At 39.1% G+C, this 23,104-nt stretch overlaps 1 protein-coding gene across 2 annotated transcripts in view; it reads left to right on the top strand.

The window, feature by feature from the left end:
* Positions 1 to 13,010: 13,010 nt before the first annotated feature.
* Positions 13,011 to 23,104, top strand: part of LOC146461776 (metal cation symporter ZIP14-like) — a 14,492-nt gene continuing 4,398 nt past the window's right edge. The window contains exons 1-8 of one of the 2 annotated variants that reach the window (XM_085086684.1): positions 13,011 to 13,609; positions 13,942 to 14,232; positions 16,753 to 17,250; positions 17,777 to 17,948; positions 19,410 to 19,579; positions 20,674 to 20,874; positions 21,339 to 21,482; positions 22,664 to 22,771. In XM_085086684.1, the coding sequence (XP_084942810.1) occupies positions 13,391 to 13,609; positions 13,942 to 14,232; positions 16,753 to 17,250; positions 17,777 to 17,948; positions 19,410 to 19,579; positions 20,674 to 20,874; positions 21,339 to 21,482; positions 22,664 to 22,771 (1,803 nt within the window). In that variant the 5' untranslated portion in view covers positions 13,011 to 13,390. The remainder of the gene's footprint in view (positions 13,610 to 13,941; positions 14,233 to 16,752; positions 17,251 to 17,776; positions 17,949 to 19,409; positions 19,580 to 20,673; positions 20,875 to 21,338; positions 21,483 to 22,663; positions 22,772 to 23,104) is intronic. The other variant, XM_085086685.1, reaches the window with a different exon arrangement.

The raw sequence follows: 23,104 nt of genomic DNA, 5'->3' as shown, positions 1-23,104 counted from the left end.
GGTGGCCACACGTCCACGAGCTCTGGGCTAATCAGAAACCGGAAGCAAGGATCCTGCTTCCGGTTTAAAGGGGGATACTGCTGACCGAGAGGAAGACAGCCTCTGGTAAAGAGCATCAAAGGCCAAGAAAACGAGTGAAAATGGCGACAACCTCCATCCCTCCCGTTTGCCAGTGATTGTCATTCATGTGAGACTTCCTTGAAAACAAAACAACCAAAACAAAGGCTGCGTAAAATCTGGGTTTGTCGGCAATTTGCCTCTCTCAACCGCGACAAATTCATTTTGCACATTTTCTGGTCGTTTTTTGAGAAAACCAAACATTTTCCATAGGCAGGGGTAAAAAAACATATATAGGCTATGGCGATTAGAAACCATTTGTTGTACTATACGCATTTGGAATTAAATTAAGCTTGTTTTCGCTTGTAAAATGTAGTTTTTAAAACTTAAAAATGGGGGTGAATATACGCAGTCCATGCAGTACGAGATAGCCAAGTTTTTTCATGACACCACGGTAAAGTTAATAGCGAAAGGAAAATAAAGCCTGGTCGGAGGTTATATAAGCTTCAACCTAATTAACTAAACAGGGTAAAGATTTTCAAACAACATTGGATAAACTTCAGCAAGATATCGTTCCCAACCTGACTGCCGTCGACGACAAATACCAACAAATGTTTACAAACGTAAGCTTCATTTTTTCCGCCGTGAAATTTACAAACGATAGGTTTTTCACAAGATCAGCTTTTGCTTACCCAGATACCATGATCTCAGAATAAATACAATAAAATGGCAGAAGTACATTTAATAACAAGACGCAACTCTGTAAACGTTCAACTGAAATAACCAGCAACTTGAAAATCTAAGCTTATCAGAAAGATCGGCAATTTTTTTCAATTCACACACTCAGTGTAAGCTTAAGAAACTCACCCTGAAAAAAATATTTTACCTGCACTCGATGTGGTTTATCAGTCCTATAAGCTGCAAACTTACAAAGCTCACAAATGAACTGTTGTGTAAAGAGTGACAACGATCGCTATTCCAAGCGTTAATATTTTTGTCTTTCTGTCCATCCGCTTTCTGAACCACTTTTTGGGCCACGCATTCTTGAATACTCCGCTTTTACGCAGTGGTAACAAAGGCCGTTGGTTTTCCTTGTTCAAGTTCAATTATGTTTCTGCTGGGCTGCTGAAAGAATATCTGTTCCTGTTCAACAAAGTAATCTTCAATAAATTCTGCTCCAGTCAGATCAACTCGCAGACTCCGCGGTGCGAATTGATTACAAGTTTGCTTCTTTCAGTTCCTTCAACAGCACGAGAAAGGCTGTTTAACTCTTATTCGCTTTAGACAATGTTAAGAACGATTTTAAACGGCCAGCATTGACTATGAACCACATTTCAGAGTCGAAAATTAGCGGAATTTTTCCGAAAATTGTCAGGTTCTTCGCTAACCTCGACCGTCGCAAGTGTCATACTGTCATTCAGCTTTGTCAAACGCTGCAACATATCGCAAAGGTTTTCGCGCCTTTTCTGTTTAGTCATGTGATTTGACTTGTTATCTTTTTCGTGTTTACTTACTGCAAAAACAAAGCGTATGAAAATTTAGTTGCATTTCGATAATTCTATGGCGGTTTTTGCTTCGATATCTTTGACAGTCTATTTCGTTTCTTGTTTTGAAACCTCCGATTCAAAGACACTTCCGGTAAAATGTAATATCCAATCAGATTTCGATTTGCTGGATTTTGACATTGATTAGCCCAGAGGTCCACACAGCGGTCAAATGAGTGCGCATGCTCGTCACGCGTGAGCAATCTTACTCGGCAAAATGGCGGCTTTTTTAAAATTTCAATTGCTTGTTCTCATTTCGCGTGGATAAGCCCAAATCAAAATAGCTAAGGTTGCCGCTTTCAGGAAAGGTTCCTTCGAACTTGCTCCATCACATATCTTATTCAACAATAAAAATATTTTGATAACAGGTGTGAATTTGGCGATTGAAGTGGAGCATTCGTAATCGATTCACGATTGAATCACAAATCCCCGGAGCATGCGCACTCATTTTGCCGCTGTGTTCCAGAGGTCTTGCTTCCTTGGTGCTGACCAAAAGGAACGCAGCCTCTGGGAACGAGATTGGGATAAGAAATTCCATTATCCCAGAGTCTCTCCTGGCGCCGCCCCGCTGACCAAAAAGCCTGAGGACTCTGGGTACGAGATTGGTCGGTCGGTCGGTCGGTCGGTTTTGTCGTTAACTTTCGGGCGTGCGCAGTGAATGAGTTTTAAATTCAATTAGTGGAAAAAACACGCGAACATTTATTGTTCACGGCGCATCAGGAAATTCTTATTCAATATGTAGAGAATAATTTGACGATCGTTCAGTGCAAGAATGGAGATTTGTCGTTCAATCTGAGCAAAGTTACAAGTTTTTTTAGTTTTTCAGAAAGTCAGGGGTCGTAAACTCAATTAGTGAAAAAAAAAAACGTGAAAATTTTTTTCACGACGCGTCAGAATTCTCTCATTCATTCTGTAGAGAATAATTTGACAATCATTTTAGTGTAAGAATGGAGATTTTTCGTTGAATCTGAGCAAAGTTATAGGTTTGTTTCGTTTTTTCTACAAAGTGCGGTTTCTTTTAAGAATTAAAAATAATTTAATTTAGAAATAATTTAATTAAAAAATAATTTAATTTGTCAGTTTTCACGCGAAAGCGGGACGTGCCATGTCACGCATCATTGACGTCTTAAACAAAATGATGCAAATATCTGGTGAAATGAACACTTTAAGATCTTGTCAGCTTTCATAGAGGTTTCAAAGGGAAAAAATGTTTCATTTTCGAAATTTACAACTGGTAATTTATGGGAAAGCAAACGGACGCGGTCGATAAATAATTCTTATTTAGCAAGAGCTTGTCATAGTTCATTATTTTTACTTGAGGATTGCGTGGACTGAACTCCAAAGGAAAAATTTCACGCATTTATGTCGGGCATGAAATGTAATGTGATACTTTGTTGAACAGATTTCCCTTTGTGAGATCGGCTTGCCCTACAGTAATTTTGTAATTTAAATTCCCAAAAAAACTTCACTTGCCCATCGGGCAAGTGATGGTTAGAATCCACTAGCCCGATCGCAAAATCCAGTAGCCCTGGACTATCGGGGACACGAATTTGCATGACGTAGCTGCACATGGCGTGCTTCTATGAACTTTGAATCAGAAAAAACACGTGATTTTTTTTAATCGGCGCATCAGAATACAAGAGTACAGTAATGGTTATTTTTCGTTACATAATCGGGCAAAGATATAGTTTCTTTTAGCTTTCAAGGAAGTTTCCGTAGCCGTCTAAATTTCAATTACTATGTGTGATCTGCATTCACGAGTTGGCTCACAGGAGCCTTTGATTATCTGTTTTTGCAATTACAGTCAAATCACTCTCCAATTATGGATACCTCCATTCTGGACAGTTCCCGTGTCCAGGCAAAATCTACACGTATTCTCTATTAAAGAACTTATCATAGGGACCCTCTCTATAATACGGACAACTTAGCTTTGCTTATATTAGCTTAGTTTTGCTTTTTTCCACCGGGATATAAGTCATCGACGATCTGCTTCCATCTGTGCCTGTCTTTGACTACGAGTTGCAGAATACGGACAACGTACCAACACTACTCGCTCCAAGAACTGAGACTGAAATAGACGTGCACCTAAAATAGACATGATAGAGTGCCCCAAAGTACACTCAAGCCAGTAAAATGACGTCATTCTCCTTGAGATTTGGCTCCATTCCTTCGCCGTGGTTAAATTGTGCTATTTTAGAAGTAAAAACTTTGTATAAAAAGGGAATCAAGACTAGCCGTTTTAAACCTATAATAAGCAAATTTTACTATCATTTTTTTTTTGGCATCAGAAAGTTTTATAAGGAACGATTTGGAAATACATGAGACAAGAAATATAAGTGATAGAAACCGACATTGCGGTGCATCTTGCGCCATTATCAAGGTTACATGATTAATGATAAAAAAAGGCGGCAAAGAAAGTTGTTGCAGGAAACATCTGTGACAAAAAATATATTGCAAAGGACTTAGAATCGCGTTGGGACGGTAAACGCCGGCCGGGAAACGTAAGATTCGCGTTTATGCTTTCTTAAAATAAGAGTACATTGATGAGAATAGTGCAAAACAATTCTGGCCTTTCTTGTCAACGCCAAACTATTCAATCTTACTGAGAAACTGAAAACAGCGAGTGGCAAATGAACGATAAACGTGGTCACGTGGTCACCTCTGCCGTTCGCTGTAAACTCATTCTAAATTTCTATTATATTGAAGTTTTAATTTTGGTTAATTTTGCTTGTGGTATCAGTTATAACTCTGTTATTCTGTATCAAGGATAATAATAATTAATAATTCATTAATTGATATTGCGCTTTTTAACATACAATGATCAAAAGCGCATTACAATATTAGAATATACTAAATATGTACATAAACTAAATTTAACAGTAAAAAAGTTATTTAAGCGCTACTTAAAAGCTAAAAGCTAACTTAAAAAAATATTTTTTGAGACAAGATTTAAAAGTTAAAATGGAATCAACACTGCGCAGGCTTGCTGGGAGCGCGTTCGACAGTGTAGGCGCAGCTACACTAAAAAATCTGTAAACCTATAAACCGCATTCATGCAGGGATTTGCTGTTCGCGCTTTGGTAGTAAAAACGATTTGCTCACAGATAAAAGTGAAGGAAAGGTCAATTTTCTCTGCTTGCAATGCTGGAAGCATTAATTATTGTATTACAAGGAACTGGTGCAATTTTGAAAAGTTCGGCACGATCATAGCGTGTATTTGGCGATGGACAATTTTTAGATCAATATTTAGGGTAATCATTAAAAATCGAGTACACCAAAATATTAGATCAATATTTTTAATATCAGTCGCTAAAGAGGCAACTGATCATAAAAATAGGTTTGTAGTTAATATATTTTCCGGTTGATAAACTTAGTTAGAAACAATTCAGCCAGGTACAATACTATCAGGTGACTGATATGAGTACAAAGCTACAACATCTGTTTTCCCTTTGTTTTAATTTAAGACTAATTTACCAATATTCGCAAGTCCTACGTGTTTGTGGGGTAAGAAATTTATATTGGGTGCTGTTATCTCTTTCTTCTACTGTTAATTAATACGTCTCAAGTTGTTGTGGTATTGAAACATGTGACTAAAAGTAGTTTTAGAGACATTGCAGTGAAGCTAAGGAAACAAGTCAATATGAGGGCGATATGAAAATATTAATACGAGGGAAAGGTCGATTGCATGTGACGTCGTGGCGGCCATGTTAATGGATAGGAGCAAAAAGGTTTTTCTCCTCTGGGAGTTAACTGCCATTTTTATGCAAACTATGTGAGCAAATTTATTTTGTTAAATTGACACCAACATGGTGGTAATGCATCCACCTATATGAGGGTGACCCTGCGTCCTGTTTGGTATTGGTCTTTGGTTGATTGAGAAAAACAAAAGGCGCCAACAGTGCTTATCCAAGGGTGTCCCAGACAATATATGTTCATTTTAAAATTTCAGACAGGTGACAGCATCACAAGATGCAACATCATTATTCCATGGTCATGTTCAATCCACAGAATTAAGATGGCAGAACCACCCTGTACAGCATAATAAACAAGACTATAGGAAAGAATGGATATGAATGTATGAAACATCTATTTGAACTGCGGAAGAAAGATTAAATCAAGAAAGATCCTCGCAGTTAGTACGCAACTTGAGCATTTGCGAAAAGAAGTATGGAAAAAAATCAGACTTGAACGAGATTCGAACCCCTGAAGATAGGAAAGAACCGCTCAATAACTTTCATTCTAATCATGCCGTTCAGTTCAGTGTTCAAAACTTAGAAACACCTTGTTCAACACTGGCGATTAAACAGAGTCAAAGACGAATACTGCTCTGGAATTGAAAAGGATGAAATAACTCATTTGAAAGCTGCGATGCAAACAAGATAGATAAGGCAAGTTTATTTGTACTGGCCAGTCATGATAGAGCGGTTTTTCAATAGAGTGTGCAAAAGTAAATCACGTTTGCTTTGGTTTGGCTTAACAACGCTCTGTGATTGGTTAACAAAACTCGTGCCACTTTCTCAACCAATGAGAAGCAATGCCAAGATCAATCGTGGCTTGAGCCCACGCGTTTTCCCGCCATTTGCGCACGTTACATGCACATGTATTTGCTTTGAATTCTGATTGGTTCGTTGCGCTGCTTGCGTCTGTTGTGTTTGGCCAGAGTAATTACTTTGGTTTTGGTTTTACAACACTCGATTGAAAACCGCTCTATAGACAAAACATTATAGCGCCAACATTATCCGTTGAACATTCATTGCAAAGAGTTTATCTTAGACGCGAACCCAGTTCTTTCTTCCCGTTTAAAAACGGCTTGAAACCACCCGAAACTGAAAACAGAAGAGGATTTTAATCCACGACTTGCAAATTGATTTGTTTTTCCGCTTTTCTGCTAGACATGCTAATTAAAGAGTATTGTTAGACATAAAGACAGCTGCGGGGTAAGATAATGAAAAAAAAAAAATAGCGCCAGGTGGTGGATTAAAATGCTTTTCATTTTCTAACTAACAGTTGGGGGTCGTCGCCACTTTTGATCTTAATAATAGCTGGCTTCAGGTCGCCCCTCGGCAATTCGCTCCCTTAGATATCAGTATATATCTCCGTTAGATATGAGTTATCGCACGCTCCTATTTGTTCCCAACTATTTTACGTTATCAGCAAATAGCTTAATTAATAATGTAGCAGATGTAGTCAGGATTAAACCATAGCATAGGAAGATCGTAAGCAACATTTCGTGAGCTATTTTTTAATTCTTCGAAGTCGGCTTCACGCATAGTGAATCTCCTGTAGGTGCATGTGGACACGACCCTCCGGGCACGATTCTCTCTCGCACTGAATCAAAGCTGCCTTACCTGCTAACAAAACCGATGAAACTCGTATCCTGTGGTATAAATGCTAAACTTTACTCCTCTGAGCCTACCGTGTATTTTGATGACTCTCAGTGGTTGTCTTGCAAGATCAATTATTTCCGTGTTGACACCGTACAGCAAGAGTTGCTTTAGGGCGGGACAAATTGGCGTCAGTTAAAAATACTTGGACCTTGGCGTAAGTCCAAGGTGTTGACTGATTAGTTAGTGGGATCAAAACATGCGAAAACTGCGGACTTGAGGCAGATGAGCAATAACAATAGTTTGTATGGTCAGTGTGGTTTAATGAGATTTGTTCGAATAAAGTAGGTGCAACTTTACTGCTACAGGCTCTCAGTTAACCTCGTTTCCAGGGTCTCTCCTCTTCACATCCCTGGGAACAAAGTTGGTTCTCAGTCAGTAAAGGGCCGGGGTAAGGTTTCCTCGCGCATTTTTTTTGCGTTTCTTTTCTGATCTTAGCCGATCGTCAACCCCACTACCTGGGACGAATGTTGGATTTATCAACAGAGTTCATTGGCAACTAAAGGTAACTTGGCCACCGTAAAGAGATTCGAGTGCTGACGTTTCGAGCGTTAGCCCTTCGGCAGAGCGAATCACACCAGGCATGCTGATAAAAAAGCGTGCTGACTGATTACGTAATACCTAAGACCCTGAAAGAAGCTCACCCCCGAGCGCGCTAACAGAAAATTATGCTCAATCTCTGAATGCTAAATGCTAATGACCCAATTTTTTGCCGTTGTCGGTGTCCACGTTACTTTTCCCCCACGACATTACGGAGAGGTGGATGACGACTGGACCAGCCTCGTGCATCCAATAGTTTTGAAGAAAAATGAAGAGTTGTGTGCAAAGTCAAAACGAACGACGTCAGGGATCAGGGAGTGTTCATTAGTTATGGTGTGTGTGGGCGTGTGGTTGGGAAACACCGGCGTTTACCCGTTACGTAAACGCTACACCTTTTAAGTATGGAATTAATTGAAAATAGGGGGAAAGGCTCTAACATTCAGGGGAGCTTGCAAGTATTTCTATAAGACAGCCCGGTGAACTCTCCCCTTCCCCTCCCACACACACACACTGAACATTCATTGCAAGAGTTTATCTTAGACGCCAGCCCAGTTCTTTCTTCTCGTTTAAAAACGGCTTGAAACCACCCGAAACTGAAAACAGAAGAGGGTTTTAATCCACGACTTGCAAATTGATTTGTTTTTCCGCTTTTCTGCTAGACATGCTAATTAAAGAGTATTGTTAGACATAAAGACAGCTGCGGGGTAAAATAATGAAAAAAAAAAAAAATTGGCCAGGTGGTGGATTAAAATGCTTTTATTTTCGGTCGTCGCCACTTTTGATCTTAATAATAGCTGGCTTCAGGTTGCCTCTCGGAAGGGAAAACGAAATGCAACGTTTGCGACAACGAAACTAGGCCAATCAGCAACTCGCTCTCTCAGATATCAGTATATATCGATAAATAAAGGTAAGGTAAAGCGTTTATTGAATAGAACACCTCGCTGTCTGAAGACTGAATTACGTGTATAAAGTACAAGAAACAAAATCTATAATTAAATTAATTACAAAGGTCTATGACAATAAAAAATGTACGATCTAATAGAATCATATCACACAGAATGACCTTGTGTTATCTCCCTTAGATATGGGTGATCGCGCGCTCCTTTTTGTTCCCAACTCAGTGTTTCACGTTAATCAGCAAGTAGCTTAATAACGTAGCAGATGTAGTCAAGATTAAATCAGCCTTATGGCAACATAGTTTTAGATGTGATTGTATTAACAAGCGCATAGCCAGATCGTAAGTAACATTTCGTGAGCTATTTTTAATTCTTCGAAGTCAGCGAAGTCGGCTTCATGAATAGTGAATCTCCTGTAGGTCGCATGTGGACACAGTCCTCGGACACGATCCTCTCTTGCACTGAATCGAAGCTGCCTTGCCTGCTAACAAACCCGATGAAACTCATATCCTGTGGTATAATGCTTAACGCTTGGATCAGCGTTCACTCCGAGAAACTCCATCGCAAATGCGAAATCACGAGTCAACATCGAGTTGATAATATAGTTGGAAGCGAGGCATTGTGGGATACCCAATTTTTCCTCTTTTGATCCTACCGTGTATTTTGTTGACTCTCAGTGGTTGTCTTGCATGATCAATTATTTCCGTGCTCCCAGCGCACAGCAAGAGTTGCTTTAGGGTGGGACAAATTGGCGTCAGTTAAAAATACTTGGACCTTGGCTTAAGTCCAAGGTGTTGACTGATTAGTGGGATCAAAACATGCGTCAGGGTTTCTTTCAGGTTTTCTCGCCATTTATTTTCTTACATCAATTTTCTTCATTTTTTTCCGTCTGCAAATGCTGTATATGGCAAAATAAATATTGTATTGTATTGTATGCGAAAACTGCGGACTTGAGGCAGATGAGCGATAACAATAGTTTGTGTGGTCAGTGTGGTTTAATGAGATTTGTGCGAATAAAGTAGGTGCAACTTTACTGCTACAGGCTCTCAGTTAACCTCGTTTCCAGGGTCTCTGCTCTTCACATCCCTGGGAACAAAGTTGGTTCTCAGTCAGTAAAGGGCAGGTGTAAGGTTTTCTCGTACGTTTTTTAATTTTCGCGTTCCCTTTTCTGATTTTAGCCAATCGTCAACCCCACTATCTGGGACGCCGGAATATTTGATTTATCAACAGAGTTGACAACTAAAGGTAAATTGGTCTTCGTAAAGAGATTCGAGTGCTGACGTTTCGAGCGTTAGCCCTTCGTCAGAGTGAATCCAGCCAGGCATGCTAACAAAAAAGCGCGCTGACTGATTGCGTAATATCTAGGGCCCTGAAAGAAGCTCACCCCCGCGCGCACAAACTGAAAATCATGCTCAATCTCTGAACGCTGGATGCTAATGTCCCAATTTTTTGCCGTTGTCGGTGCCCACGTTCCTTTTCCCCCACGACATTACGGAGAGGTGGATGACGACTGGACCAGTCTCGTGCATCCAATAGTTTTGAAGAAAAATGAAAAGTTGTGTGCAAAGTCAATACGAACGACGTCAGGGATCAGGGAGTGTTCATTAGTTATGGTGTGTGTGGGCGTGTGGTTGGGAAAGACGTTTACTCGTTACGTAAACACCACACGTTTTAAGTATGAAATTAATTGAAAATAGGGGGAAATAAGACAGCCCGGTAAACTCTCCCCCTCCCCTCCCACACACACACACACACCCACACACCCATCCTAGACAATGATCGATGAACACTCCATTGAAGACTCGTCTGAGCGCGCACATCTTCGTTCTACCTAAGTGCACAGACAAGTGCGTACACTCTTGTGGGTTAAGGATGAAAGCCATGCATTAAAAAATAATTTAATTGCAGTCAGTTCTTTCCTTATTTTGAACACTTGTAGATTACTACGGATAACACGTTATTCTAACTTAGCCACCTCAGCAGAAACAATCTTTTTCAATAAAGAAGACTCGGTAACTTATCAGATGTTTTGACAACGGTAGCATGGCATCCGGCACGAAAGTACAATCGACACACAAACAAATGTAGTTTGTTTTCCTGTTGCTACACAATAATAACGTGAGAAGGTCACGTACAAGCAACTGACATCCATTGTTGTTTAGCGATGAACGCGCGGAATTAGCATATAATTTAGACGCAAAGTCAGCAGTTACGGTTTGGGTCGGTTGAGCTTTGCCAATAAGAACAACAACTGAACAGCAACATTCAAACAAATCGAATGCAGTTCCACAAGATAAATAGAAACGGCCGGGGTGGGGAGTAGAAAACGAATGTTTGGTTTATCCACAGAGTTTATAACTAAAGGTAAAGTCATTGGTCAGTTGTCCTTATGAGGCTAACGCTGGAAATTTTATTGCTCGAATCTCGGTAGCCAATATACCTTTAGTTAGCAACTCTGTCGAACCAAAGAGCAGTACCACAGGATGAATGGATCTGTTAGCATGCAAGAGTCGTCAAGGAAGAATAGTAGTGGGAGAATAGCCTAGGCATGGACTTTTCTGCCGTCATTTTTCACCAACGCTGACTTTATTTCCGGGACTTTATTGAAGAAGATTGACTGAAGACGAGCCGGGTTCGCTCAGTAGCCGTCACTACATCTAGAAGTTGAAATATGCACGCGCACTTTAAGCGCAATGAAAAATTTTAACTGAAAGAATGTTTTTCCTTTCGTTTGCCAAATCTTGAATTAATCTCGTGCTTCATGGCTATTTTGTACCATTTTAGGTGCATTCTTTGATTTAGGGGCTATAACACAAGATTACGCATTTATCCTTTGTTGTGTATAATAAGACAATTAAACTGGCTCCAGTAAGGTTCCTTTACCACTTAACGTTCGTGTATGTTATCGTTCCTAAAATTCCAAGTAGACCCCTTCCGGGGGGCACCAAATATAAACTCCAAGATAGCAGTCGCTAAAAATCCATCCGATAATAAGCCCACGGCCCTACGAATGCAAGCCCAGATGCTGTTAGGGCTAGCCGCTTCCAACCTCTTTCATGCTTTGATCGAGCTGTTTTCATTGATAAGCCCAACCTGTTTTCTGTAAAAACAAAGTTTCCCAATGTATAATATCCTGCCTAGGGTATTGTTATTCATAATAAGCAAGTGAGGTACGGGGAATCGTTCTCGCCTGGGATGAGCCCAAACCAAGCGAAGGAGTTGAACAACATGGACAAGTGTCGCCTCCAACCCGGCTTCCTCGCAGGGAGCGTGGGAGGGTCACTATCAGCTCTGTAACACGGTCTAGAGAGGCAATGCATAAAGATCAACCACGTGTATCCTTTTAAAGGGATATTAGCATACCATTAATTGATCCCCAGGGCATTAATTGTAATTAAAAACGGACTTAGGCTGGTATTTACGGTATTTTTAGCCACTTGTTGTTGGGGAAGGAATGCATGACGAGGCGTAGGAGGCTAGTTTTCCAATGACTTGGCACGAAAAACAAAAACTAAATAAACAAAAACTATATATTTAGTCCGTTGTGGAAGCGGATTTGTTGCAGAAAAGCAGTTACCATTGGTAACTATCTTCTGTCCACCATATCAACATCAACCGAACAATACCTCCAACCCTAAAAACAATAGCAGCTCGGCTACACAATGAAAACATTTACAAGTTAACAGGCTGCTACGCTACTGCATTATTGAAACACGGTGTTAATATATAAAAAGAATGTGGAAATATTGTCGTAGCTAAAGAAAACAAGTTTCAACAGTACGCATTCTTATACAAACATGATATGATAAGCAGGGCTATTTTTGTAACTGAACGCGATGATAAAGGGAGATATTAAAAACAGACGACTGATCTTCCAAGAGTAGTTGCAGACCTGCCGCACGTATAACGCTACTATACTGTGCCATTGTTATTTCTATCGGCGAATTTTATACATTGTGTTGAGCAGTTTGTAAAGAAAGAACGTAACTTGTGATTATATTTCTAGCAACCTGTATCGTGCAGACACTGTATTTGCTGTTAATGATTGCGCAACTCCTTTTGTGTGGCGTTCTTTTGAAATGGAAATGATGCCGAAATTCCTTTGTTAAGAATAGTTTTAGTTCCTAGTAAACCTGATAGTTCACCCTCACTGTAAAGTACTAATTTTCGGTTGGAAAATGTCAGTTAAATCTTCATTTCATTTGAAGTGAACTCTATATTGGTAGTTATTTAGCTGAATAGTGACAAGCACTTTATGTCCACTGAAAAGCCAAAAAGGAACTTTCTAAACATTCCTTTACTAATATAAGCGCGTTAATTAAACAAGGAATTTCTTTTAAAAGATTGCTGGGTAAGGGGTTTGTATACGTCACAAACTTTTCTTAGCGTGGTTTAATTTGTTGTTCTTCCTGAGGCTCAAGTGAATATAACAAAAAGATGATTTTTACTTTTAATAAGTTCTTTAGAAGCCTCTGCATGCTTTAGCTCATAAACGAAGCGGAAGAAATTTATTTGAGACAGACAAACATTTACAATCTGGCACCAGGTCGTCTCAGTTGTTCAAAGAAAGGATAATTTTAGCCAGGGGATAAGTTGCTATCCAGCGGGTAAAATGTTTTGGTTGAGAACATTTTATCCGCTGGATAGTGATTAATCAACTGGATAGAATCCGCTTTTTGAGCAACTGGGGCCAGATAATCATTAAAATTATTTCCTTACCAACGAAATTTGATAAACAGGCACTGAGCCAAACCTTTTCTCCTCTATTTGATATTACGAAACTGGAACTGTCTTAACAAAGGCACCTAGCGTTAGCCAATCAGCGCTCGCCTGCTAATGTCATAGTCGAATACACATGGACAAACCATTTGCGACCAGTCCAGTATATTTACTGCAAATCAAAGAGCCAAAGAAGTATAATAAAGAAGTGACGTGGGATTGCTTAAAATTGTCATAGACTCCTGCAGAAATGTTTTCCCTGAAAATAAGATTTCTTCTATGCTTGAAGCTGTGTTTTTTCGATTCTGTTCTTTCACACGAAAGCCGAAAACACGAGCATTACTCGTTCAAAGACCTCCGTGAGGCAGTCGATGGCGATTCGCTCTCTCCTGAAGATCAACAGAGACTTTTTCACAAGCTGCATTTCTTGAACTGTTCCGATAACAAAACCAGCGAGGATTACCGACAGGTAAGCACAAGAAAGATCATTGATTTCTGCAACGAATAAATTTTGCGCTTCGCTATTTTTATCAAAGCTTATTGATAGCTTACGTTTCATAGTTTCACGTTGTTTGGCAAAGTTGAACGCATTCCCCATGAAATTATAAAAAAATAAGCTTATCTAGAGAACTGAAGAAGATACACGACGAAGTACGGATCGTAAGGCGTTAGGGGTGGAAAAAAGGCTTACGACGCGGACCCATTAAAACTTCGAAGCGAACGGGACGCGAACTTGTATTACCAAACACGCGGTTCCCTTTGCGTCTCATATCCTTTGAACACTTTGTTTCTTTCTTGTAGTGTTTTACGCCGACAGATCTGCACGACTTCGGCGGATCGCCGGTGTTGACGGCCCTGAATTCCAGCGAATTTGCGGAAGTCAGTCCTGTGATTGTTTATTGCCTCTTGCCTGCGCGTGAATTGAATTCTGGTCAAGTACGTTGCGACGTTTCTCCCAGGAACCACAGCGAACTTTACCTCTCGTTCGCGAGGAATTTCAGTCATGGGAAGCAAGTGATCACACACCACGCTTTGGACCATATTGTCGAGGGGATAAACAAAACGATCGGCCATTTTTTAACTGCGAAGAAGGTAGGCGATCTCGCTACGCAAATTACTCGAAGGTATCTTCCGGGAACTTTTATTTTGCACGCATGAAAGTCTTAAATTTTTGACTCCTGACATTCATTCACGCTTGCAAGTCGTGATTGAACTCGCTGTAGATGTTTTATCAATGTCTTTATTAGCAGATTATATGACGTTTCGAAAGCCAAATACCTTAGTTTATTATCAAATTTTACAATTGCTTCTCTGAAGATTCTGTGGTTCAAATAAGCTTTTTAGACGTTTCAAGCCAATCTAAATGCATCACTGTCAGATTTTATTACGGTCATAAGCTTATATGACATACATGTACACCAGACTTCAGATAATATACGATGTGAAACAATAATTATCACAATAGGCATACAGAGAGCCACAACTGGGTATACTTCGTGCTTTAGGAAAGAATTTGAGGATCCAGTTAATGGTCATTTAAGAGCCAGAAGGCTTCTGCTGACACTGTCAACTGTGACCACTTCACATCTTTTTTAATCACAATGAACACCGACCCTCAAATAAACTTGAAAAAAGATAGCGTGGTGTTTGAAGGGCTTTTAGCCTTCGAGAGCAGACTCCTTTTCCGGCTGTGGGTTCAGCCGGAAAAAATGTCTGCTCTTGCAGGCTAGAAGGGCTTTCTATTAGAGGCCTGATGCATGCAAAAGTAACCTGATGTTGAAGTCTTAGCAATCAGAACGTGACATGACTGATTGCTTTTTTTTTTACTTGTACATTATACATATTTGGTCTTTATTATTTTTTTTCTCTTTTATTAGTTGTAATTATTGTAAACTAGTAACGCAGGTCCACATCAGCCAACGGCTGCCAGTCTTTTTAATCTGCGAGATCAAATAAAGTATGTATGTATGTACGTATGACTGTTCAGAAATAACGAACTCTGAGAGAAATCACTGAAGGCAAACCTTTGTCAAATGGGATCTCAATACTTACTAGTAGTAAATAATTTTTTTGCCCATAGATGTTGCCATCCTTTCAGATCGCTGAACAGAATTGTTTAGCATGCCATTTTTTGTAAACACTTAGCATGCTAATGTGAGCGGAAGTCAGTGGTGAATCGATAGAAAAGTAGACAGGCTAAAATTTCATACTTCCAGAACAAAAAGGTTGTTCTTTAGAATAATATTATTCATGGAAAGTGTCAACAGATTATTGGTATAGAGAGAAAGAAAGAAAAAATGAAAGAGAGTTCAATTCAGGCAAAGTTAATGCAATGGTTGTCAGCGCTGCATGTGTTTAGATTTCTTCTTTGGTGTACATGGTTAGGACATGATGTGGCATGACATTATAACACAAATTGAGTGCACTTTAAAGATGTACAATTTGTGCAAACATCCATAGCACTTATTTTCCCTTTATATTTGTCAGGTTGGTTTGTTGGTTTTTACATTTTTGGACTTAAATGTTATAGGTCATTAGTTCACATTTTAGCCAGACCACCAATCAGACTTAAGTTATTGATAATATTGGCATCTGTGAATTTTTGGGTTAGAAATCTACCTTGTTCCAAATGTATTTTGGCAAACAGAGATCTAAGGATTATGTTGTCAGAAGGCCCGTCCATACCTAGACTATGATGTTAGTAGAGCCTTGTTTAGCAATTCATGCAAAAGATGAGTTGATGCTTGGATGATTTTATTTCAGACAAGAATTCAAATAACACTGTCTTGCTCGGTCATGAGTTGCTTGCGGTTTTGGAAAGCTTAGTGATGTAGCTATCATTCTTGTATAATATCTAGTCTGTGGGCCAAAGACGAGCTAATTTGAAACAATGTAACTAAAACATGCACGCATCGATGAACTCTGAAACCCATTTCCTGCTGATAATTTTACTCCTTAAAAAATAAAGGTGAAAACAAGTATTTCCATTGTCTTCAATGTAGACAAAATACAAAAACCTGAAAACAAGAAACAAGAAAAATGTCATTTTTTGGCAAAATGTATGCAAAAAATCTTAAGTCTTAAATCTTATTATTGGGGGGATAAGCATAGTCCTTTGCTGGCTTTCAATCCATTGTTCAAAGGTGGTGCCCTGCCAAAATCCTACACACTGTTTGCTAAATCTGTGCAGCTGTTAATACCTGGCTGATACATTTGTGTGTTCATCTGTCCTAGTATGTCATCTCAGTTTGTTAGGTCATTTAATTTGGATATGGACTTTTTATGAGCCTATTGGCGTAGCGTGAGAGAAAATTTTTAAAGTAACATGCTTAATTGTTTTCTCAGTGTGTGAGCATGTACAATTCTGGAAATCATACAATTTGATTAGTTCCAACAGCAGCAGGTTTGTTGCAAGAGCTGGGCCTTGTTTTCTCCTGAAATAAATAAAAATATTATTGACCAATCTAGGTTGGTCCCTATTGGGAAAAGTCACCCAGGCCTCGGGCCATAGCTTAGTATCTTTCCCCTGCCCACTCCCCGTGAAGAGTGTCCCACCAGGGAAGGGAGAGGAAAGATGATCCATCTGAATCTGTGTCACCTTTCTGTTACTAGTGTTTTTCTGCTGAAAGCATCATCAAGGAGATCAAAGAGGAGGAACACCATGGACACAATCATGAAGAACATGCTGGAGAACACCACGAGAACACCACGGAGGAGATCCTTGATCAACATGCCTTTGAGAAAGCCTGTGCAAGCATTGTTCTTCATCTGGTACAAGGATACTGTATTGAGAAAGGACATGGGCACAACGAAACAGAATCAAAAAAACTGCCATCAAAAGAATTCTTCATCAAAGATATCTTCAATGGAAAAACTCATCTATCTGAAGATGACTTAAAGAAGATTACAGACAGCCTTGGCATAGCAAAAACCCCCGAGTCATCAGCGTCGTCGTCAAGTGGAGGGCATGATCATGATCATGGTCATAATCATAGGCGCCGAAGGTCAGCAGGGGTATTGTTGCCACAGCAGGAATCAGCAGCATCTCATGTCATTCACCGCCGTGCAGTTGATGACCATGGCCATGAAACCAATGGAAAGAGTGGCAGTGTAAGTTGTATGTGAACAGTAAGCAAAGAAATTTAACCCTTTTGTTACTGCAAGTCATGTCTGGGGAAATTCCAAAATTTCAGTTAGCAACATGCAAATGTTGTAATATACACGTGGCTTTCAAGTGATTGGTCATACTTGTGTTATGACTTGGGAGTGAGAAGTTTAAGTTACTTGATATCAGTCACAGTTCATATACAGTATGGTACAAGTCGGGTGTTGCTTACCTTGGCTATGTAGATATAGAGATATTTCAAGCCAGTTGAATTCTTTCTATTGCTCTCTCTTTCTCTCTACTTTGTTCCCTCCCTCCCTCTGTCCGTTTCATCCTTCCTTCCTCTTTCAATTTGACCATTTGTCCCTCCTTCCCTCCTATCCTCCTTCTTGGCTCCCTTCGTTTTCCTTCCTCCCTCAATCTCTCTTACCAACCCTCCACAGTTAAAACCAGTTTCTACAGTTCCCAGTCCACTCGTCACATACTTTTGATAAACTGAGACTTCAAATGTTTTCATCCTTTTGTTTTTAGTGTTACTCACTGGATGACATGCTGACCGTCTTTGACATTGATCACTCCACTGGAGCAGATAGTTATGACTTCACACAGCTTTGCCCGGCATTTGTGCAACAAGCCAAGAGTGGAGCTTGTAAAGATCAAACAAACAAAACAAAAGCTGACACAGACAAACATTTCGGCAAAAGTAAGTGTTTGGAATGGCAACCAAACCCTTAGCTGGTGGTTGAACCATTGGTATAGCACTCAATAAATATAGCAAGAACAGGTCTGCCACTATTCTTAAGGACCACAACCCTGATGCAAGCAGTGGCACAGGTGCATTAACCTTTTCACTCCCAGGAGTGATCAACATGTAATTTCTCCTTACATTACCTATACATTGTCAATCAGACAGGTGATGAGAATAAAGAAAATCATCCACTAGGTGATATTGTTCAAATATAATGTTATGTCAAATTCTGTGAACTTACTTTAAAAAAAGAAATATATGGCAGTCAGTCAGGAGAATTAACATTCAAATCATGAAGTGAAAGGGTTAAAATTGCCCATTCTGTTGTAACAGGGGCTTTCATTTCTTAGTAGGAGTGCAAGGTTGAGTGTGAATACCACTTTCAAATTTCAAACCAGTCCTGTCCCTGAAACTCTCACTCTTTCTCGTTGTTTAACACAAGATAAGGAGACCCTAGAAACAAGCCTGGTATTAAAGCTTTAAGTGATTATCTAATTCTGAAAAGTTGTGCTGATACTCAATCTCATACTCATAGTCAAGTCTCAAAAGTCCCTAATATCTGAACTGAGGCAAAACAAGGTGTCGAGTACAGCCAAAATGATCTTGTCTGCTCTACAGATTGGTGCCGTAATGATAGTGCCAATCTTAACCAGCAATTGCCCATGAAAATGATTTTTGGTTTTGTCTCCTCAAAACCTCACAGAAACCCTTAATTGCACAATGTCATGAAAAGTAACAAATTCTTTCCTAGTATTAGGTCTTCCTTTTCTATCAAGCAATCAATCAATATGGTCTTTAATTTTTCCTGTAATTTATACATGATCCCACAAGCTTTATACTATCTATCATGTCAACTGGGTTTCCAGTTGTATGCACCCCAGATACCCTTCCATTGCTGTCTATCAGACATCAGACCGTAGAGCTCCTGTTTGATTGTTTGGTTTCTGCTTTAACCACTCATCGTGTATTAATAAGGTTATTGCTGTTGCTGTTGATGCACAACTGATTCAGCTGTTGAAGGGGTTTTGAAAGTGGCATTTCTTGTAAAGACAGTCACTTGTCAGTTTATTGATTGTAAAATATATCAATAGAGCACTTTTCAATTGAGTGTTGAAAGTAATTTGGTAATTGCTTTGGTTTTGCATTACTACGCTCTATGATTGGTTAGCGAAACGCACATCAATTTTTCAACCAATAAGAAGCAAAACCAAAACCAATCATACCTTGCCCGCATGTGTTTTCCTGTGGCTTAGCATAGGTTACTTGTATTTGCTTCGAGTTCTGATTGGTTTATTGTGCTGTTTACATCTCTCATGATTGACCAGAGTAATTACTTTGGGTTTGGTTTTACAACAGTGAAATGAAAACCGCTGTAACATGTAACTGATGACCTTTGTGGTTTTGTTCTATTGATAGTCTGGGGTTATGGGTTTGCTGCAGTGACCATTATCAGCCTTACATCTTTGGTGGGTGTGGCTACCATTCCGTTTGTTGGAAAGAAAATGTACAAGAAGATCTTGGCCTTGCTGGTGGCACTTGCTGTGGGAACCTTGGCAGGAGACAGCTTACTTCATCTGTTGCCTCATGTAAGCACAGTTCAGTAAATATTCAAGTTTGATAAGCCTTGTTCAGAACATCAAATTCCAGTATATTTTTTTGCTCACGTGGAGAAATGATGAGGTCACTCTCCCGGTTGCAAATTGAAGATCAAGTGCGACAACTTTCCAAGGAAGGGGGGGGGGGGGGGGGGGGACTCTCATAAGAAAGTGATGGGGGTGATCATTGGAAGTTTTGAAAAGAACCCTTAAAAGGTCCGTAACTGATAGAATTCTGTTTTGTGGGCATGGTCTGAATAATTTTTTACCCCTGAGTCAGTGAGAGGTACAAAGTCAATTGACTGACATTTACTTTCTCTCATATTTTTTGGCTCAATATTCTAAAAGGTACCACCATACCTCTGACGGGAGGCTTTTCAGATGTTAGCACCCTAATGGTTATCAAACCACAAATTTTATCACCAAAAAGGTACAAAGATCACCCTGGTCACTTTAATATCACTTCTCTCCCTATTATCCCATGCCAGTCAGAGAATACAGCCGATCAGAAAGCTAGAAATATGTTGCATATTCTGTGGTATGCAATGGGTAGCATTCCTCTCAGCCTACAAAGTTTACTCACCAGAGGATCGATTGAACAGCCTAGGACAAGTCAAAATTTTCATACAGAAAAAATTACTGTCAACAACTAAAACGTGGAAGAAGAATATCCCAGTTTTGACCTTAATTTTGAGACCTGAAACCAGACGTCAAACAGGAAAGTTAATTAAATGAGTACATAAGATAAATTAGTCATGCAGTGCTTTCTTGTGGTACACCGTGAATATCCCACTCATGACTTGATTTTTCTTTATATGTACACACTAGCCTTTAGGCAAGTGTGTATACTAAGAAAACTCAAGTCACTTGTGGGGTATTTCACAGTACATGTATACCACAAGAAAGCATTGCATAGCTAGTATATTTCATAAAGAACTATTTGGGAAAATTTCTTTCAACATCAAGACATTTTATCTGTAGCTGTCATTTCCCTTATTCACGTCACCAATATGTTTGATCAATAATTAGTGATATTAAATGCCATTAGCTATTGATAATTGTGTTTATTTGATTTTTGACCACAGGCGTTTGGTCTTCATGCCCATGAAGAACATGACGCTGCTGGTGGTGGCCATGATGATCATTCAGAAAACACTGGGTTCATTTGGAAGGCTTTAGTTGTGCTGACCTCTGTTTATGCCTTTTTCCTGTTTGAAACTTTGATGCATTTGGGTCTAAAGAGCAAAGTTGGTGAACATGGCGGCCACAGTCACGTTGACGTTGAGGTCAGTTATTATATAAGTGTGATATTTTATTTAGATAAGAAAAAACTTGTATCAGGTTTTTGTGCAAACTCTAATGTTTTTCCTTAGTTGTACAATAGTATTGGCTTAGCATTGATCTGGTCCCAAACATTTCCATGCGTTTCTTTAGGAATGATTAGGTTATCATCAGCAAAACTGCTGTTGACAGAATAAATATTTTGCAATTTTTTGCAATGAATTTGATGAAAGAAAGAATCCTTGATTTGATGTAATTTACATTTCATTACTACAATGTCTGGCTTGAGTTATTGGTTTGGTGTTTGGCTGAATAAAATTAAAACTGTCCGACATTTGGGATGTTGAGAAAAAGTTGAAAAAAATGGTTATCATCAGAGCCTGCGCATTTCCATAGCAATGGTCAACAAGTAAAAAAATAATATTCTGGATTCTTGTGTAAAAGGCAAACATCTTTGTTTTTGTGACAGCTTCCTGGGCCTTCCAGTCGGCACATGAGTTTCAAAAAGAGAAGAACTTGTTCCAACTTGGAACATCATGAAGGTGCCCCTCCACTGGGGAAGAATGAAGAGAAATTGCCAGAAGAAAATGGTGACATTGTTTTGACAAATGTGGTGAGTAAAAAATAATTTGTTGGTGGTAATCAGATCAGTGTCAAGATGAACTCTTGTCTTCTCATTATACATTACAGTGAATCTCCTCTTTTTAGGTCCTTTGGGGGCTTATTAAGTCATGCAATGGGGAGGTGGGTGTATTTGAAGGGAGGGTGGGGGGTGGGGTTTGAGTAAAAAATAATTTGTAGGTGGTAATCAGATCATTGTCAAGATGAAGTTCTGTCTTGTCATACCATATTTCCTCCTCTTCTAAGGCCCCTTGGGACTTATTTATTTTAGGTCACACAAAGGTGGGTGGGGTGAGATGGGTGTATTAGAAGGGGAAGGGGTCTACAGAAGGTGCCTGTTGGAGGGGATTACTTGCAATTGCTGATTACTCACATTGTGACCAAACACAATGATTGTGTATTCTTCTACAGTGACAAATAAAAGTGTTCACAAGTTTCTTGCTCCTAAAATTGCTAAACTATTTAAAGAACGTTAACCCTAACATCGTGTTTACTGTAACCTTGACACAAATCCCTAATTAAAAATAATGTTCATCAATTGCTTATTTTACTAAATGTACAGTGTGTATGTTTGTTCTATCTTCATTTCACCCCTGAATTTCACATAAGCATTGACTTGGATGTAATATTAATAATAAAATTTATTATGACTTGTGACTGGATTATTATTTTTTTGCCATCTGAAGAGGACATAAAGCTGTTTAACTGCTGTAACAATGTAGTGGAAAGTAGGTTTAAAAAAACTTGCAAAAAGGGACAAATAGAACATGAACTCTGTTGCCACTAAAAAATAATAATGTGAAAATGTCAGTAAATGCTTTGTTTTGTTACCTATCACGGGTAAAAATAAATCAGAGAGGCTCTGTTAGGGGTTTTAGGGAAAAGGATTTAATTTAAAAGTGTGCAATTTCAGAAAATATCCATACTCCCCCATGGAAGGGTTTTTGTTTGCACCCCCCTCCCCCTAGGAAGTTCCAGGTTAGTGTCATCCTTTGCTTCTAAAATTTTGACTTCTAAGATCCCCCCCCCCCCCACCCCCAGGAATTTCTGATGACTATTCTATGGCCTGGGCATGGGTTTTTTTTGTAACTGCACAATTGATAGTTTTCTCTAAAATAACTGTGCTGAATAACAACTTTTGTTAACTTTAATTTGCATTTTTTGTCACTAAAGGAAGGTCCGATAGGAAATAATTATAACTCCAGTCCTTCATGTACATTTCACTCCCATTGTGTTTATGAACACGTTTCTGGTACAGATACTGAAGAGGGTGAATTTGAGGTAAATATGTGATTAAAATAGATGCTAAATGTAAAATAAACATTTTTATTTAGCAAAATTGATTTCGTTTGTAGTTTTCATAAATTAGTTACAAGTGTAGCATTATAAGGTTTTGATTTTAAAGGCAGATATTAAACAAAATTGCATAATTTGTTCAATTAATTCATGCTTGCATAATGATTCAGGTATTTATAACATCTGTAACTGGGAGTAACTTCAGATTCAATAATTACTATTTACTCATTCAGCAAGGGTTTAAATTTTTTCCGACTCCTTTGAAAAAAATCGGAATGTGTCACAACCTTAATGTTAACTGAAAACATTCTGAATCAA

Source organism: Pavona decussata, unplaced genomic scaffold (assembly GCF_977016875.1).
Source record: "Pavona decussata unplaced genomic scaffold, jaPavDecu1.1 SCAFFOLD_195, whole genome shotgun sequence".
NCBI classification, from domain to species: domain Eukaryota; kingdom Metazoa; phylum Cnidaria; class Anthozoa; order Scleractinia; family Agariciidae; genus Pavona; species Pavona decussata.
Note: the sequence above shows the minus strand (reverse complement) of the source record. Positions and strands in the feature narration are given on the sequence as shown.